At 44.7% G+C, this 18,918-nt stretch overlaps 1 protein-coding gene across 1 annotated transcript; it reads left to right on the top strand.

Annotated features, from left to right (window-relative positions):
- Positions 1 to 936: 936 nt before the first annotated feature.
- Positions 937 to 17,382, top strand: FBXW5 (F-box and WD repeat domain containing 5). The gene is made up of 9 exons (XM_018556745.1): positions 937 to 1,002; positions 3,415 to 3,634; positions 5,106 to 5,263; positions 5,519 to 5,693; positions 5,927 to 6,075; positions 8,604 to 9,063; positions 13,816 to 13,963; positions 15,867 to 16,079; positions 16,861 to 17,382. Exons 2-9 carry the CDS (start codon positions 3,442 to 3,444, stop codon positions 17,090 to 17,092), a joined length of 1,728 nt encoding a protein of 575 aa, XP_018412247.1. The 5' UTR covers positions 937 to 1,002; positions 3,415 to 3,441; the 3' UTR covers positions 17,093 to 17,382.
- The last annotated feature ends 1,536 nt before the right edge of the window (positions 17,383 to 18,918 follow it).

The following is an 18,918-nucleotide window of genomic DNA, read 5'->3' as shown; positions in this document are numbered from 1 at the left end:
ATGGAAGTCCCCTGGGAATTGAATAATTCTGTATGTAACAATGTATGTTCCCCTGCACATGCACTGTGTTGAGGCCACGTTTATTAAGTGAGAAATAATCAGTTTGCTCTTCATTTGCTATTAGCAGTCTTTGGGATCAGTTCCCATAAAGTGCATTAGCAATCTGCTCCTGTGAACTGCATATGGATTCCATGTTCTTTAATGGGAAATCTGGACCACAGCTCACCATACACATTACAGTAAGATTTGGCACCCGGCCTGCACAGTATAAATGGAATTTGTTGCCCATGTTATTAATAGGAAGGAGACTAGAAGGCTGCCATTTTATAAAGTGATTGTAGATTTTTTTAAGGATCTATGGGCACCTTCGTAGTGTTTGGACCTGAAAGGATATACAACTCGAATGCATATGCCGTCCCATTACAAGTCTATTGGAGATTGTACAATCAAATTGTAACATGTATGGCATTCTTAACATTTGTTGTATTCTGAATATGGCAAATAATAAGGCCACTGTTTTTGACATTCACTGTAAATGGGGAATCATTGGTCTCCTTTGGGCTCTAACATTTATACACTTCAAGCGCTCTGCAAACCAATGTTTTGGCATTGACTTCCAAATTCACAATGATCTCTGGAACCTGAGATGCTTACATTTGCCTGCAATGTACAGGAGGAATGGTGGTGAATATCCAGCTAATCTAGGCAGTCACATTCGCCGCGATATATTCGCTTTTATAAATATATGTCCCTAATAAAAGCCTGAATATCAGTGCAGCGCCGCCTCTTGTCCTGCAGGTGGCAGCACCGTACAAATGCTGCAGTGCTGAGCTCAGTGTACAGCACAGGGTGCGCTCTGCTCCGAGTCTATATTTGTCAGCGCACAGCTGGCTCCGCCCCTCCATTGACAGACCCTTGCAACCATAGAGAGAGGGTGGGGCGGAGCAGCCGAGGGTCATAGAGAGAGGGCGGTGAAGAGGGTGGGACGATCCGGAAGTGGAGGTGAGAGCTGATAACGGAGGTTCCAGAATTATGGGGGAGGGGGGGGCACAAGAGCTGACAGTCCAACACTGCGGGGTGGGGGTAATGCTCACTGTGTGCACAGACAAACATTCACTGACACTTCTACACTGCCACAACATTATCCAATCATCTGTCCAGTGCACACTGACAGAATTATACAATGACACTGTTCAATGTACACTGACTCTACAGAATTATACGAAGACACTATCCACTCTATGCTGACACTGCCCAAAATGCATTGACACTATCCAAGTCCCATGAGGCATTGCAAGACTGACAGCCACAGGTCTGGTTTTCAGTGGTAGAAGCATGATGGGATTTGTAGTTTTATCACAACTGGAAGGCCGAAGTTTGGCTACCCCTGTACTATACACCAACACTATCCACTATATTGTGACACGACCAGTGGCTTTCAAAAGTATTCATCCCCTTTGGCATTTTTCTTATTTTGTTGTATTAACACCTGGAATTAAAATCTTTAAGCTATGCCACAGATTCTCAATTGGATTGAGGTCTGAGCTTTGACTAGGCCAGGGGTAGGCAACCTTGGCTCTCCAGCTGTGCTGAAACTACAAATCCCATAAGGCATTGCAAGCCACAGGCATGACTCCCAGAGGCAGAAGCATGATGGGATTTGTAGTTTCAGCACAGCTGGAGAGCCAAGGTTGCCTACCCCTGGACTAGGCCATTCCAAGACCTCTAAATGTTTCCCCTTAAACCACTCGAGTGTTGCATTAGCAGTATGCTTTTTTGTCATTGTCCCGCTGGAAGTTGAACCTCCGTCCCAGTCTCAAATCTCTGGCAGACAAACAGGTTTCCATCATCCATCATTCCTTCAATTCTGACCAGTTTGCTAGTCCCTGCTGATGAAAATCAATCTGATTGGTTGCAGGCATTTTGAGAGCCTGCGGGGCCGACTAGCAAGATGCTGAAGCTTGGCCCAGTGGGAGATTACTCCATCCATCATTGTTTTCTCAATTTCACTTCCCCATTTTGGACTATTTTGTGTTATGACCAATACATTTCATTCAAAGAAAATTCCATTGTAATTCCAGGTGGTAATGCAACTAAATAGAAAAAAATGCCAAGGGGGTGAATACTTTTGCAAGCCACTGTGCACTGTCACTATCCAATATACACTGACACTCTTCAATGTACTGGCAGAAGTGTAGGGCATGCGGCTCCGAAGCCCGGGATCAGGTGCTCGTCCTATACACCACAGACTGCACAAATCCAAAGGAAAAGACCAATTGCACTCTGATGGCATTTAGAGCAAAAGACGTGTATTCCGTCATAATAGGTTCCCTTTAAGCAATGAAATGCACAAAGGAGATTCATTGTACGCACTCATACATACTGTCTTACATGAATGTCTACCAATGACAAACGCCTTGTTGAATGTATGGAGGAGCAATCCCCATCCCATGGCATCATCCCTTGACGTCTCCCAGATCCTATTCATGGTGTCTGGTCTAACCCACCCCTCCCCCGGCATTTTCTACTTTGATTTTGGCCGCCTAGTTGATGAAAACTTGTTTAAGGACACAGGGCAAAGCAACAGGTTTACTTTATTGCTTCCCTTCACCAGCAAAACATACTCACCTTTCCCTTATTACCCACCACTCCATTCAACTGGAGAATCTGCCCTGTGTACATTAGGAGTCACTCAAGTCATAGTTTACACAGGAGTGAGTCACATGCTTAAACCTTCCGGGGCCAGTGGCGGGTATTTTCTTATCTCCAGTGACGGAGAGAGCAAAAGAAAGGTGAGTATGTTGCTGAGAAGGGGGGGCGGAGTTGAAGTGAACCTATTGCTTTGCCCTGCATGACAAATAACACAAGTCTCCTTTAAAGGGGAACTCCAGGTACAAAAACTTTTAAATATATTTTTGTGCCTATTGAGAAATATAAATCTTGTATCCGTGACATCATCACTATGCTGCACAAGCCTGTGCAGAGAGCAGAGCTGCGGGAGGGACCCAGCAGATGCAGAAAACTACAGGAGGGGGAGGAGACAAGACCAGTCACCCTGCACAAGAACAGAGAGCAGCAGTGACTGGTCTTTATTACTCTCACACTGGATTACTGCACAGATCTGCTAGAAATACACAAATGACACCAAGATTCCAGTAAGAATACACATGGCACTTGTATTTACACAATATTTACTGATCTCAGAGCTCAGCTTTTATATATTGTCTGAACTACAGCACCCTTCCTAAGCCAAAAAATGGACATAATTCATACAAGTGTGCACTGAAATTAGGGCTGCAACAACTAATCGATAAGGAGAATCTTTGTTAACGACTGCATCAATTCTGAAAATAATCATTTGCAGCCCTAACTGTAATATCTTTCTAATCTAATGACATTTGTTTTGCATTTTAGGCCCAACCATATAGACAGAATGACACAATGGAGGCCGCTGGTCCCTCCTTCCTCCCTGACAGCATCCTCTACCAGATATTTCTGAGCTTGGAGCCCTTGGACCTACTCTCAGCTGGGCTCGTGTGCCGGCGCTGGTATGCTGTGTCCCGCGATGATTTCCTTTGGAAGGAACTCTTCTACAGACACTATCACGTGGAGAAGCTCGTCCACCGCTACCCAGGTCAGACCCATAGATGCGTTTGTACATAGAAATCCTTAGCTAAAGTGCATCAAAGAGGAGGAAAGCATGGACAAAGGGTTTAACAAATTGTGGGAAGCAAGTTTAGCAGAAGATCCTCTGTATAGGTTCCTAGTGTATTAAACAATCATACAGCTGTATATACCAGTATATGTGTCAACAGAAAACCAGGAGATCGTTAATTCGCCACTTCAACTGGCTGATTCCTGTGACATTTGAGCCATGGGTGGCCCTGCCAAGACCACCTGGCTTGACAAACTTCAATTGAAACAGAATCGAAGGAGCTGGGTGGAAAAAACGACTAGCAAATAGTTATGGCAGTCACTGTTCGGGTATGCTGACAAATGCAGGTGGCAGCTGTCAGAATACAATAGCCACCAGGGAGATCTATCCATCCATGCTGTGTAGCGTGGCTAGGGGAATGAACCCACCAGGCCGAATGAGAGAAATCCAGCTTTACACTACTACATCAATCTCGGCATAGTCTCTCTCCTAAACATCTGATATGAACCATATTTGCCTTGCAGGCCCTCCTTCCACAAGATCCAGCAGAGTTGTCAAGTCCTAGTCCTACTTGTACTGCACATTAGCTGGCATCAGCGTGTCATTTATTCCTATAGAATGCATTCTCACTAAAGAAATATCTGGCCGGCAGAAGACAAAATACAGTTATTTAGACTGCAAGTAAGAAGCCTGCTATCTCATGAGCACCAGCTTGCCCAAGTATTGGAATTGGATTACCAGACAAAACATATCATTCTAGGTTTGGATAGAGTGGAGAGGAGTCAGAACCTCAAACAGGTTTTTATTCTCGTCTTTGTCCTCATTGGGGTGGGTTCCCCTTACTTCCTGTTCTGGAGACAATCTCCCCAGATTTAGAGACGATCCTTCCAGTTGTAACTGGAATCGGTGTCCCCAATGGCAGATTTCTCCTGTGCTCCTGAGTCGGTGACAGGTGTACCATGTTCATTTCCCATCACCATCTATCCCAGTGACACTTCACTACTCTACCCAAAACCATTCCACTTCAACCCTTATCCTGCTGCATACTGGAGGGGTTGTTGTGATGATTGGATGCAGTCCCAGAAGACATGGCTTTGTATACTTGTGCTCTGGTGGCCTCTCTGTCAGGAGGTGATCCTCTATATTCATGCCGCTCCCTAACAACGTAGGAGATGCTTTGGACCAATATGAAGGTACCTGCAGACATCTAAATCAGAATTGTTCACTGTAGTTGGATGACCCTCATTATCGTTACAAATATATATAGTGATGGTGGTATATGACTGAGCAGCATTTACAGTATCCCTGAAAACTCTCAGCATCTGTACAGTAAAGTAAAATTCAATTGGTTGCTATGGCTTACTGCACTTATAGTAACTGTACTTTGTACAGGCCCATGAAGCCGGTTATGTGGTATGTTTTCTGAATCTTCTTTTCCTACCTGTGATAGGCACAGACTCCTGGTATGCAGAATTCCAGCGTCTCCGTGACACTGTTCCATTTGTGGAGGTCCAGAGACTTGGAGAACACACGGACCAGGTCCTACACATCAGCTTCTCACATGCTGGAGACTTGTGTGCCTCCTGTTCTAAGGACTGTACGGTCAAGGTGAGCATAGGTGACTCTGCCTTGTGTGCTGTTGCTACTGTATAGGGCAGGGATGTCCAAACTCCGGCCCTCCAGCTGTGGTGAAACTACAAATCCCATGAATCATCTCTCTCCGGGAGTCATGTCTGTGGCTGTGACAATCTTGCAAAGCCTCATGGGATTCGTAGTTCCACAACAGCTGGAGGGCCGGAGTTTGGACATCCCTGGTATAGGGCATACTGGACCTCCTTCATTTGCCTTTTCTCCTGTCTGCAGATCTGGAACACCAAAAACCCTTTCACACTTCTGCACAGTGCTAACATGAGACCCCATCACTGGAGCTACACACAGTTCTCGCAGTTTAATTATGATGACTCACTCCTTCTGGTGTCTGGGGTTTTTGTGGGACCCCATAACTCCTCCGCAGGGGAAATTGCAGTCTTCAGTATTGGTAAGGTGGTGGGATCCAAACTATATTGTCAATATATTTTCTTATGTATGTGTTTATACCGGAACATAAATGGCAGAAGTCAATGTACATCTCTGTCTTCCCTGTCCTTACTTCCTTTCCTCACTCTTTCTTTCTCCATTTCTTTTCTCCTCTCTCTCTCTCTCTCCCTCCCTCCCTCCCTCCCTCTCCCTCTCTCTTCTGTTCCGCTCTCTTTTGTCTCTCTTTCTTTGTAGATGGATTTAACCTTTTGTCTCGGGTAAGGAATAAGCCATATGATGTGTTCGGCTGCTGGCTTAACAACACCCACCTTATCTCCGGGAATCTTCACCGCATGGGCCGTATCACCTCCTGCTCCGTCCTCTGGTTGAACAAGGCCTTCCAGGTGAGCAGTAGACAGACCTACACTACTGGCCAAAAGTTTTAGAACCCATTTTTCCAGTTTTTATTGACATTTACGCAGTTTCATGTCTCAATGCAGTCTGAAAATAAAGCATAGAACAAATAAACAACAGGACGTTCAAAAGAAATCATGGAATCGTTTTCTTTAACAAAATGTAATCTAAATGTTTGACTCCTCAAAGTAGCCACCTTTTGCAGATATAACAGCCAAACACACTCGTGGAATTCAAATATTGTTCAGAAAGTTCTTCCCAACACTGTTGCAGAAGTTCCCACAAATGGGTTGCTTTGCTTTCACCCTTCTGTCCAGTTCATCCCAAACCAGCTCAATGGGGTTTAAGTGTGGAGACTCTGCTGGCCATTCCATGATTTGAAGCCTACAGTCTTGTTCTTTTCTTCTAAGGTAGTCGTGACAAAGCCCAGAGGTATGTTTTGGGTCATTATTTTGCTGTAGGATGAAAACCCGACCAATCAGAGGGTATTGCATGGCACTGTAAATGCTGTGGTAGTAGTTTTGGTTCAGGGTGCCACTCACTCTGTGCAAGTTGCCAACTCTGGATCAAAAAAAGAGCCCCACGCCATTCCTCCTCCATGTTTGGCAGTTGGTGTCGTATACAGAGGAAGCATCCTTTCACCTACTGGATGGCGTGCAAAAACACATGCGTGATGAACCGAAGATCTCAAATTTTGATTTATGGGTCCATAAGACCTTCTTCCAGTCTTCAGTAGTCCACGGGCAGTGCTTCATGGCCCAGGCAAGCCTCTTTTTATATTTTACTATCTTAGCAATGGTTTTCTTACTGCCACTCGACCTGTCAAATCTGTAGCTCCAAGTTTTCTCTTCACAGTTGAAAGTGAGACTTGCATACTTTGATCAGTAATAGGCAGAGCCAGCTGTCACTCACACAGCTGGGCGGATCCAGACATAATTGTCGGGATCCGCTTCAGCTGCGGCGTCTTAGTATACCGCGAGCCACAGCTGAGTTTTAGGGTGACGGGAGAACGCTAGTTTGTGTCCTCCCGTTACCCTAAGGAGAACTATGGGGAATAGCCTTAACCCCATAGTTCTCCTTTATTCTCTGCTTGAAGCTGTTGTCCTGTGAGCTGCCTGTCACGCAAGCTATTGACTCTGAGAAATTTGTCTTCTGATTCTGTTGTGGCTTCGGGTCTGCCAGACCTCTTCCTGTCAGAGTTTTCTCCAGTTTTCAAGTGCCTTTTGATGGTGTAGGAAACTGTACTCACTGACACCTTGGCTTTCTTTGCGAAAGACCTAGACTTTTAAGGCTTATAATGGTCTGTCTGTCTTCCTTTGTTAATTGGCTTTTTCTCGCCATTTTGAGAGCAATATACTACTTCCTGCAGTACAATCCTGTCCAAATATTGCTTAAGAGGGTGTAGTATCACAGCTTGTTCCAACACTGCTTATATACAGACAGAGGACTTGTGAACTTTAGCAAACGTTGGGACACCTGTAGGAATTGTTACCATAAATGTTCCAGGCTTAATTTACTTCCATTGCTGCAGAACAACTGAGTTGTTAACCCTTTACTTCTTCCCTGTAAGGGGCCTTTTTGTATAACTCTGAAATGTACATTATTTTTCAATTTTTTTTTGTAACCTAAATCTTTTTGTTTTCACCTCGGGCAGTTTACCGCTTTCCTTTTTACCATTTCCGGTTATTCATTGGACACAAATTACATTTCAGTAAAGACTGGAAAAATGGGGGTGTTTTAAAACTTTTGACCGGTAATTCATATATGATGTAGGTACATATGATAGGTGTCAAGCAATCAAATTCGTTATATCATTTTTTAGTTGTGTGTTTTAAAAATAATGTATTATTGATTTTAGAAATACAAAAAAAAAAACCCCAAAACCCCAAAGTAAACGGCTTCCGCAAAGCAATTTTTTTTGTTTTTGTCAGCAGACTGAAGCTGGATTGGTTAGAGGTAAATGATCTAACCAAGGACAGGAAATGAAACACGTTGGTTGCTATTGAGAACTTCTATTTCTGCATTAGTAAAAGAGGGCACCAAGCTTTCTGAGATTTAAACTCTGAATAAAATACACAATCATTTAATGACACATACATCTATAAAAGTTTAACCCTTCCCCGCCTTTAATGAAACCCCAATTATTAGCTGCAGTTGGGCTCAGTAAAGGAAACAGGCAAAAATAAACCAATTGCTGTAATAATAGGAATTCAAGCTCCTTCCATTCCCCCGGTCACATTATCAAAGCCTGGTATTTGTGGCTTTTGCATATGAGTGATCTTAGGGAAATGAGGTTAGCGGGGTATTCAGGCAGAGCCCCCTGTTGCCCTCAATAAGTCCCCATTAAACCCTATACCAGAGACAGACTGCCTGTGGAGGGAGTCCAGACTGCATCATTGCAGCAACTGGTAAGTTTTAGGCTCCTTACATTGCTCTTACTCATGTGATGGACAGGAAAGCATCAAATGTCTCATTTTATTTAGTTCCACTTTAATACCAATGTGTCTTCACGTTTCAGGATGTTGAATCCGAAAACCTCAATGTGGTAAAGAGACTTTTCAAAGTACAGAACCTGAATGCCAGTTCCATCCGTATGGTGATGGTGGCGGACTCTCCAGATCTCCTGGAGGAAGCCGGGGAGAAGGCTGAAGAGACCTTACAGGGCCCTGCCAGACCACAGGAGGGGGACAGAATGGAGCTGGAAGAAGAGGAAGATGACGAGGAAGATGAAGAAGGACGGGATATTGTTGGAGAAGACGCTCAGATTGCAGCCGCCCTTCAAATCTTTGTGGACATAGACGCCCAAAATCAGCAGCCGATTCCCCCTCCGCTGACCAGGGAACAGCTGGAGACCAAAGTGGCCCAGCTGTATGCAAAATACCGGACGAGACGGGCCAACAGTCCTCAAACGCTTGAAGGGAACAAGAAGTACCTCATCTTCACCACAGGCTGTCTCACCTACTCACCCCATCAGATAGGTACGCTCCTCTCATTATTAGCACAGCTGATGTTTCATGCTTACAAATACGTTGACTTTTACAGCTTTCTTGACCATTGAGCTGCGTTTTTCTGCACACCACCACACATGTATGATGTAAAAGAGGGCGCATGGAAAACAATTGATTTGAATGTGCCGTACTTACACTATACATGTGCGGTGGTTTGCGTAATGGACATGGTGTGAACAAGCGTTGGGCATCCCCTGTAATAGAAATGTCATTTTTGTATTTATATGTTTTATTCATAAAACATAAAAATACTAATATAATAAATCGATAAAGTGTGTGTGTGTTATAGGATAAAATGTATACTTATTTTCTACAGTAACATTAGTTGTAATCCTTTTGCTGCTAAAGACATAAGTACCGGCGCCATCATGTAGCGAACATATTGTTTACATTTCTACTTGCAGCAGCCGGCTTTTAGTAGAAGCGATTCAGGTGGCCTTACAGCCTTCTACATGCTGAGCCCTTCTAAGCCTTAGCCCCCCTACTTGCTATGTGTCCTGGGCTCATCTGTCCCTCTTGGGTGGCAGCACCTCTGTAATGGGCGTCAGGATGACGAGCAGCAGAAGTAAATGTGTTCACTGATCTCCCCTGTGAAGAATGAACCCAGAAGCACTAAGCTCTGAGCACTTCTGTTATAGAGCAGTCAGTCTCCAGCCACTCTGGCTGAGCATGCAGCTAATCGAGCACAGTCTGTGCTTGATTGGCTTCAGAAGAGTGTAGGGGTGACATCAGGGGGTCTAATCAATGTCTACTTAAAGAGAACCTGTCACCTGCACTATGCTATTACATAGGGGCTAATTAGCCCCCTTAAAACTTATACGCACATACAAACACAAACATGTGCATAGAGCAAGTAACCTTCGAGCCTAAAATGCTAAAATGTTCATTTTAACGTACACAAAAAAATTGAATAAATGGCTCTGGCAGCAAAAAGACTATAACTAACACTGGTGAAAATAGTAACAAACCCCTTTTCTCAGTTTTTTTTCTCCTCTTGCCTATAGATTGCATAGAAAATCAAATATATTTTGTCTGACAGGCTTACCACAATAATGTCTTGTTTGTCCCACCAAAAATATGTATATGTATTATTTCTTAATCTTAAGTAATGACAAAGTTATTGCCAAATCCAATGTGAAAATGGGTCTGGCATATAAGGGGGTGCGGGAGCTGAAGTGGCTAAGCTCATCAGCCAATCACAGTCCAGGTATAGTAGCAGAAGCACCTATAGAGAAAGCTTCTCACCCCCTATCACAGCGTACCTTAGGGTCTGCCCAGCTACTTGCACAAGCTGGTGTGGACTGTTAGGTCACTGGCTGTTTGAGGGAGAGGGGGGACATAAGGTGGTTTGTAGCCTGTGCAGAGGGGGGCAGGCAGAGCAGGGACAATGCTGCATTCAAATTGCTTTCCTCACTCTGTTAAAATTGTACTGAACAAGCGAATAGTGGAGTCACCTTTCTGGCTGTGAAGTGTACAATTCTGCTTTAAAGTAAACCTGCTGAGAGGGAGAGCTGTGGGGGCTACCATTACTGACTCCTGAAAATGCCAGTTGCCTGGCTGTTGTGCTTACACTATGGCTTTAGTACTTTCTGTATTAATGACCTTAACCAAGTGGTCAGATCAGAGGATATAAGAACTGAAGCAGGAGGGTCAGCATAACAGCCTGGCAACTAGTATGTTTACAAGCAGAGGTTAGCAATAGCGGCCTCCATGTCCAACCTATGACAGGTTTCCTTTAACTGCTTGAAGACCGCGGTGTTTCACCCCCTTCCTGGCCAGGCCATTTTTCAGTGTTCAGCGCTGCGATACTTTGACTGAAGTTTATTCCGTCATGCAACGCTGTACTGAAATGAATTTTATACCATTTTTTGGGGACAGATAGAGCTTTCTTTTGGTGGTATTTAATCACCACTACGGGTTTTATTTTTTACTATAATTAGTGAAAATTATTATTAATATTACTGAAAATTTTGAAAAAAAAACGTTTTTTTTTTGGTTTTTTTTTACATTATGTTAGGAAACATTTATTATTACCCAGTTTTTTGGTAAAATATAAAAGTCGGGGTCACGTCGGGTAAATCGACACCAAACATGTCAAGCTTTAAAATTGCGCGCACCCGCGAAATCGCAAAAAACTACAATATCCAAAAGTGGTCATAGGCAACACTTTGAAAGCTTTTACCGCTCATCAGTTTAGTGTTATCGGTGATTGATGGCCCTAGACGTATTGCTCTCATTCCGACGTTCGCGGCGATATGTAACATGTGCGGTGTAATGGGCGCAATCGTCTTTTTTGCACGTATGTGTCCCCGACGCATGTTTGCATGCGTGTATGTATGGGTGGGGACTTTTTTTTAAATTAATTTTATATGTGTAACTTTAAAAAAAAATTGGGGGGGGGGGACTTTAATTTTTCCTATTTTTTTTTTCCACTAAACTTTATTGCTATCACATAAACCCCCCTATGTGATAGCAAAATATGTGACAGGTCCTCTTTATGGAGACATCAGGGGTCTCCAAGACCCCTAATGTCACCTAGGACCCCCCCAAAAGAAGCTGATGAAGCACAGATCTGCTCCATCAGCTTCTTTCCAGCGTCTGAAGCTGGAGAGTGACACAAGAATGCAGAAGTGATGTCATATACAACACTTCCGCATTCTGACAGCGGAGAGGGGACCGGAGGGAGCTCGTGTACCGATCGTTACCCCATACAAGCTGTAGAGCCGGCGGATCACTTGTATGTTGACAGGCATCGCTGCCTGTTTTTAAATATCGGGCATTTCCTGGGCGCGTGCGAGGTGGCGTATCTGAGCAGGCGTCTAAAGACGCCCGCTCAGATCTAGAGAGCTCCCGGCCGGCCCGGAGGTAGTTAAAGTGACTCTTTTGCTAAAACGTAATACTCTCAGTACTGTTGTCTCCCGAGAGTCTTCCGGTGGTGGTTTCTTTTTATTACAGCACAGATCAGTGGCAGGAGGGGTGAAAGTATTTTACCATCTTCTTTTAGCAACAGATTTGCTGCTAAATTCATATGCACATAGTTACATAGTATTAGAGGTTGGATAAAGACATAAGTCCAACTTATTGTGTATGTATGTGTAGGTCCCTGTGGCATCTCATTCTTAGGAGTACCTGTACCCCTGTATATTACGGTCCCTCAGGAAATCGTACAAAAGCTTCTTGAACGATTCTACACTCTTAGCTGAAATCACCGCCTGTGGCAGCAAGTTCCAGACCCTAACCGCTCTAACTGAGAAGAACCCCCTTCTCCCCTTATGCAGACATTTTTTACCCACCAATTTTAGGTGGTGGCCTCTAGTCTTTGTTATGGGGTTAATTGTAAAGAGTTTATTGCTGATGTTGCTGTCACCATTGAACATTTTATACATGAAAATCATGTCCCCCCTAATCTCCTTACTTCCAGCGTGAACATATTTAAATTTAGTAGCCTTGTCTCGTAGCTCTGGTCCTCCATTCCCTTAATTAGTTTGGTTGCCCTCCGCTGGACTCCCTCCAGCTCAAGGACATCCTTTCTGTGTACTGGTGCCCAAAACTGGACCGCATACTCCAGATGAGGCCGAACCAGTGATGTGTACAGTGGTAACATTATAGACTTGTCCCTGCAAAACATGTAGCAATCTAATTCTGCCATGTGGTGTCACCACTGCCTTTCCTGGACTGTATAGCAATCTAATTCTGCCACGTGGTGTCACCACTGCCTTTCCTGGACTGTATAGCAATCTAATTCTGCCACGTGGTGTCACCACTGCCTTTCCTGGACTGTAGCAATCTAATTCTGCCACAAGGTGTCACCACTGCCTTTCCTGAGCTGTAGCAATCTAATTCTGCCACGTGGTGTCACCACTGCCTTTCCTGGACTGATTACACATAGCAGCTCATTTATTTCTCTGCAAGTGAACAGCGAATCCAGTCCTCGGGAGGTTCCCCCACTTGGCACACATAATTCTTGTTTTCTAACATTTGACCCCCTAGTAAACCTAATGATAACACGAATGGCTTGTCACCCAGGAGAGGAGGAATGGAGGTATGGTAACTCCCGTATCCCTGCCAAAAGAGATCTGTACTTGCTGAAGATCATATACTTGCTGCATGGATGAAAATGTATGTTGGACTTGATGCCAAATAGGAGTGTTGTGTTTTTGAAATGACGATACATTTCAGTAACTGACAAGTGTACCCCGAAGACAATAGAGGGTTATTGTTCCTCTTCCTCTAAAATTGCAGAAGGATTACAAGGAGATTGGAATTCGTGTATATCTTGTACTCTGCCACACAAAGGAAAGTCATTGGATAGCTGGTACTGCGTGCTGTCAAATTCCTCTGCAAGCTTCAACCTCTTAGGGAAATGTAAACATATACCTGGCTAAGCCAGCTTCCCTATGTGACAGCACTGAATTATAGTACAGACGTTTATTCCAATCTGCTGTTTCCGGGTTGTTCCTCTTCGGCCCACCTTACCATGATGTTTCGGGGTGTCATTTATTATTGCTCTCCAAGCCCCACTCCATAGAAGCCGCTGTTTCTTTATATTGCACCGACGATGGTCTTACACAGCTGTATGTGGTTTGGATTTAATAGCTTTGTATGTGTAAGATGCATCTGTGCTGTAAAGCTGGGCCAGGGGTATAAAGGGAGGATTTGCATGTCCCTACCCATGATCCTTTAGGGTTGCCCAGTAGATCTAATGTCATGTGTTTTCTGTAGGGATTATGCAGCTCCATCCTCATCAGATGACCACAGAAGGGCCTGTGCTGGGTGAGACTCGTGGCCCTAATGAATTCTTTGACCCTCTTGACCACGTCATCAACATTCATGGACACATCATTGGCATGGCTCTGTCTCCTGACAACAGGTACGGATACTTCTCCAGATATTAGACAATTGCTGATGGGTTTTAGATCTTTATATTTCCAACAATATCCTCAGAAAGGAAATCGTGAACAATTGCTGAGGTGGTTTCATATGTATATCTTTTTGAGCGACCATCCTCAGAAGAAACGGTGAGCAATTGCTGATGGGTTTTTATATTTCCTCTTAGAAGGAAATGATGAGCAATGTTTTCCAACACACAACTGCCCCTCTGTAAGGGTAAAATGGCAGCCGAGCAAAGACCCTTCTCCGAAGGCGGGCCGCAAACAGCAGGCGCACAGGAAATGACATGTTACCATCAGCAATGTTGTGAGCTCAGGCTCGCTCTTGTATAGCCACCTATGAGGTAAGATGTCATTTCCTGTGCCCCTGCTGTTGGCGCGTCTTCCCGCACACCTTCAGTTGTGCTCGCATGCGCACTATGGTCCGTCTTCAGAGATGGGGGTCTTTGCGCGGCTGCCATTTTACCCTTACACCCTCCAGTGATCTCTGAGGCCTGGTTCACACCAAGCGCGGAGCAGGTGCAGAGCAGAGAAGTTTCAGACCGGATCAAAATTGCGTCCAATGTATTCCAATGGTATTTTTAGCTCCAGTTCACATCGCAGCGTGCAGATCCAGAGCAGGTGAAAAAAAACTGCAGCAGGCCCTATTTTACTTGCTCTGGAATGCATGCAAACGCAATACAAATGACTGGAACGCAATGAAAGCTCATGTTAAACTAAAAATGGCCCAGAAAGCATCATAAACGTGGAAAAAAATGCGGCACAACCCACTGCACTGCGTGTGCAGAAACCTGAGCGGATCTGCTCTGCATTTGGTGTGAACAAGGCCTGAGTGTTACCTTCCATGCGTTCTCCATTTAGCCAGTGAGAGCACACAGATAGCCCTGTGTAAGGCTGGGTTCACATCTAGGCGTATCGAACATGCGCGTTTGCTGTGCGTTTCGTGCCGCGGTAAAAAAAAACCGCGCGACAAACATGCGTTTCCGAGGGCTACCTGGCTGTATACCAATGAATACGCGCGGCAATTACGCTCCAAAGAAGCTCCTGTACTTCTTTGGGCGTAGGGCGTTTTGCAGCGCGTTCCTACATGCGGTAAAATGCCCAGGTGTGAACCATGCTCATAGGCAATCATTGGTTTTTACATGTTGAGCGTTTTACAGCACGTAGGAATGCGCTGTAAAACGCCCAGGTGGGAACCATGCCTAAGGTCAATTCATGACTTGGAGCTCAGAAAAGGCAGAGGACTGTGTGATAGCACTGGGTGTGTGAATTGCCAAGCACTGACAATGTCATGTAGCAAGAAGGGGAGAAGGGAATTTTATCAAAACTGGAGCAGACAGAATCTTGAGCGGTTGCCCATAGTAACCAATCAGCTTCTCTCTTCAGTTTGTTCAGTTAAGCTTTGAAAATGAAAGAGAGATGCTGATTGGTTGCCGTGCACAGCTGCCCCAGATTCTGTCTGTTCCAGTTTTGATAAATTCCCCTCTATGTATTTTTCTTTACCCCCAGCGGCCAAATGAAGCAAAGAGAAGGGAGCGCGAGTATGTGCTCTTGGGGAACCTGTTACTATGACCTTTAGAGTGAAATGACAGCTTAACACGGTGATGTGTAAAATATCTCATTTCTAAACACATTGGGCTCCTATATGCTGTATACGTGTTTGTGAAACTTCCAAGTAACAAAACCTATTTGTTTTAGAGTTGCTGAGCTGTAAAACGTTAAAGCAGATGTATTCCCTAACAATGAACTTCTCTTATATGCTCCCTTGTTAGTCTGTTAATCAATGAAAGCTTCTCGTTATATCTGCTCGCTGCGTTCTCGTTATATCTGCTCTGTGTGCACTGCCGGTGTTACCTCAAAGAATACCTCACCCCTTCTCCATAGGTATCTCTATGTCAATAGCCGATCCTGGCCTCGGGACTGTGTGATCTCGGACCCCATGGATCCTCCGCCCATTGCAGAGGAAATAGAACTACGAGTCTTTGACCTGAGGACGTTGAGGGAGGTGAAAGAGCCTCTACGAGCACATCGTGCCTACACCCCAAATAACGAGTGCTTCTTCATCTTTCTGGATGTCAGCAATGACTTTGTGGCCAGGTGAGAGCGGAGGGACACTATTGCCTTCCTAATATCTGTATCTTCGTGTCATTGGTCCTCTTGTCTGTGCCGTCCAATCTCAATTCACCTGCAGCTTTAAAATGAAACCCAATCTGATTGGCCTTCATGAAACTCAGTTGTACGTTGGGTAGCTGGGACAATCTAGATTCAGTCTGTGAAATACTTTGCATTGAATCCGGACGTCTGTCTGTGTACTTCCTTAGTATGTTGTGTTCCCCTCCAAAGCTGAAAGCAAGGCATTGTTTACGGAGTTGTATCTTTCTACACCAGTTTCGTTGTGCTCCACCTGTGATTGTATGTAAGAGAATGGGTACACATTGTAAAGTCACCGGAATCCATGTGGATGTTGTTAAGATGCATTGTGGGAAATAAAATTCCGATGCGTGTCCTTTAACCACTTCAGTTCGCACCGGGCACAGCGGAGCCCGGGATCAGCGGGACAACGGCGGGGGGGACCGATCGGCACCCCATACACGCGTTCCGATCCGCTTGTATGGTAACAGGCATCGCTGCCTGTTTTTTAAAATATCGGCCATTTCCCGCTCGCAAGCACCGCGCGAGGGGGCGTGTCTGAGCGGACGTCTAAAGACGCCCGCTCAGTTCTAGAGAGCTCCCGGCCGGCCGTTTTTTTACTACGGCCGGCCCAGAGGCAGTTAAAGGACAAATCTAGTATTTGAAATGTGTAGACAGCCATTGCTGACCTCCCTTCAATTCCTTTTCTGTGACGCTGGTAATTCATTTTCTTTTTGTCTTGGCACAGCGGCGCCGAGGATCGCTGCGGCTACATCTGGGATCGGCATTACAATGTCTGCCTGGCCAAGCTGCCTCACGAGGACGTAGTGAACTCTGTGGCTTTCAGTCCAGTGGATCAGGAATTGCTGCTCAGCGCCAGTGATGACTTTACAATCAAAGTGTGGCGTTCACCCCGTTCCCTGCGCAGCCCAATGGACCCGCTGGAGGGCAGTTCTTGGCTGCCGTCCCACAAGAGCTGAGGAGCTGTCCATAGCTTTTATTGAATTCTGGCTTCTTCTGCGTCCAGCCACAGCAATGTGAGCTTCACATCATGTTGTAGATTGTTATGGGCTGAATATAACTCGGAGGTGCAGTTGGAATGTAATCTAGAGCCATGTGTCCATTATGGGGCCTTCAGATCTTCTGGTGTCCTTCCTCTTTCTAGGTATGTTTGGACAAATGATTGCACCATTCAGGAGCAAGTCACTCCAGTCAACAGACATGCTGAAAGAGCCGAGGAAGATGTTTCTGCATTGGTATTGATGGAAAGTCTTTTCAGATGGTCATAGAAGGGCCCATGAGATTTGCCAGTTTAATATTAATGTATATTTATTTCAATTATATTTTATGGCATCTTCATTTCCTGTGTGCATTATTATTTGACATCCTTCCAATTTGTTCTTCAGTCTGACAGTGAATATCTGCTGTCCCTTCAAGTCCCAACATTATGGAGCGGATTGTTATCTTAAAGAGCCAGCAAAGTACAATACATGTTTTTGAAGCATCGTAACTTCCTATGTGCTGTGCACTTTTATTGTAAGAAGAGAGAAGTTTGTGTTTTGGGTTCATTTGTGTCATCTCTGAATTCAAAGCGCAACACTGGCCACAAAACCTATTTCTAGCTGTGGATAGAGTGGCAAAGGGTTGGAACCTCTGTTAGAGTTTTATTGCCTTCACTTCCTGCTCTGGTGATGCAACAGGAAGGGAGCTGAAATCTCCCAAAAAATGAGGGGGAAATGCCAACTTTGATGGTTCTCATCAGAACAGCCTTCTACATTATTCCAGAACCAGTAACAGCCATAACATTGTAATTCCACATTGGTTTCTGTCCTGCTGATGAATAATGATGGGATCCCCCCCAACATAGAAATGGGAAGCTATCAAATCCCAACAGAGGTTCTAGCTCTAATACACATCTCTATCCAAAACTAGAAAAGTTATCATTTAGGCAATTGCACCGGTTTCTGGAGGCACAGTCTCCCTATTGCCACCCATTTATATATAGTGTATGTTCCAGATTGTCCCTGTAATTGGCAGTCCGCACATAATAGTCCTAACCACTTCTGAATCAGTACGTTCTCACATCTCGGGGAAGGAATGTTCAGCTTTTCTGGATTTAGCTTTCTTCTTTCAAAGTTTTATAGTTTAGTTATCTAGCGGAAGTTCATGATTTAGCAGAGAGGAAGGGATCAGCAGAGGTGACTGTATTTTTAAGGTATAACTCCTGAGTTTAGTGTCACTTTAATGAAGAAACTGCACCAGGTAAGGAAGAACTTGTGTTTTTATATTGGGAAGTCCTAATGTCTCACCACTTTTGAAGCAAACCTACGCATTGCACATTCCGAATAAAGCAACAGGTTTGTATCCCTGATCAGAGTGGTGAAGAGTTGTCAGGAAGGTAACTATAGGGTGGTGAGAAGATCTGCTCAGGGAGGCCAATACAACAGGCTCACTTTAAGTTTCTAGAACAATGAAGTGAGGATGAAAACTCCCATGTGTGGGGCCAGCAGGACTATTTCAGGCTACATAATTAGAGAGTCCATGGATGGGATTATCTAATAGCAGCGCTCATATCTTCCCTTTTACAGCCGTGTACAAGAAATCCTTCCTTCGCCGCACTGTGAAGTCTCTATTTTTGGCTTGCAGGTTAATGGAGTGCTCCGCAGATCCGCTCCCCTGAGGGTGGTCGGGTGATGACATGTCTGACGCACTCTGAGCGGCTGGGGCTCGCTTCTTCTGTGTGCAGTATAGGGTGAGGTCAGAATAAATGTTACTGGGCCCTGGAGGAGAGTGTGATATTAACCCC

Source organism: Nanorana parkeri, unplaced genomic scaffold (assembly GCF_000935625.1).
Source record: "Nanorana parkeri isolate BGI_ZX_2015 unplaced genomic scaffold, ASM93562v1 scaffold251, whole genome shotgun sequence".
Taxonomy (NCBI): Eukaryota; Metazoa; Chordata; class Amphibia; order Anura; family Dicroglossidae; genus Nanorana; species Nanorana parkeri.
The sequence above is the reverse complement of the archived record's forward strand: the minus strand, read 5'-3'. Positions and strand labels throughout refer to the sequence as shown.

Coding starts and splice junctions, on each gene's coding strand:
- FBXW5 (XM_018556745.1), top strand. CDS start 3,442: ATGGAGGCCGCTGGTCCCTCCTTCCTCCCTGACAGCATCCTCTACCAG. Junction 3,635..5,105: donor GCTCGTCCACCGCTACCCAG/GTCAGACCCATA, acceptor TACCTGTGATAG/GCACAGACTCCTGGTATGCA. Junction 6,076..8,603: donor GGTTGAACAAGGCCTTCCAG/GTGAGCAGTAGA, acceptor TTCACGTTTCAG/GATGTTGAATCCGAAAACCT.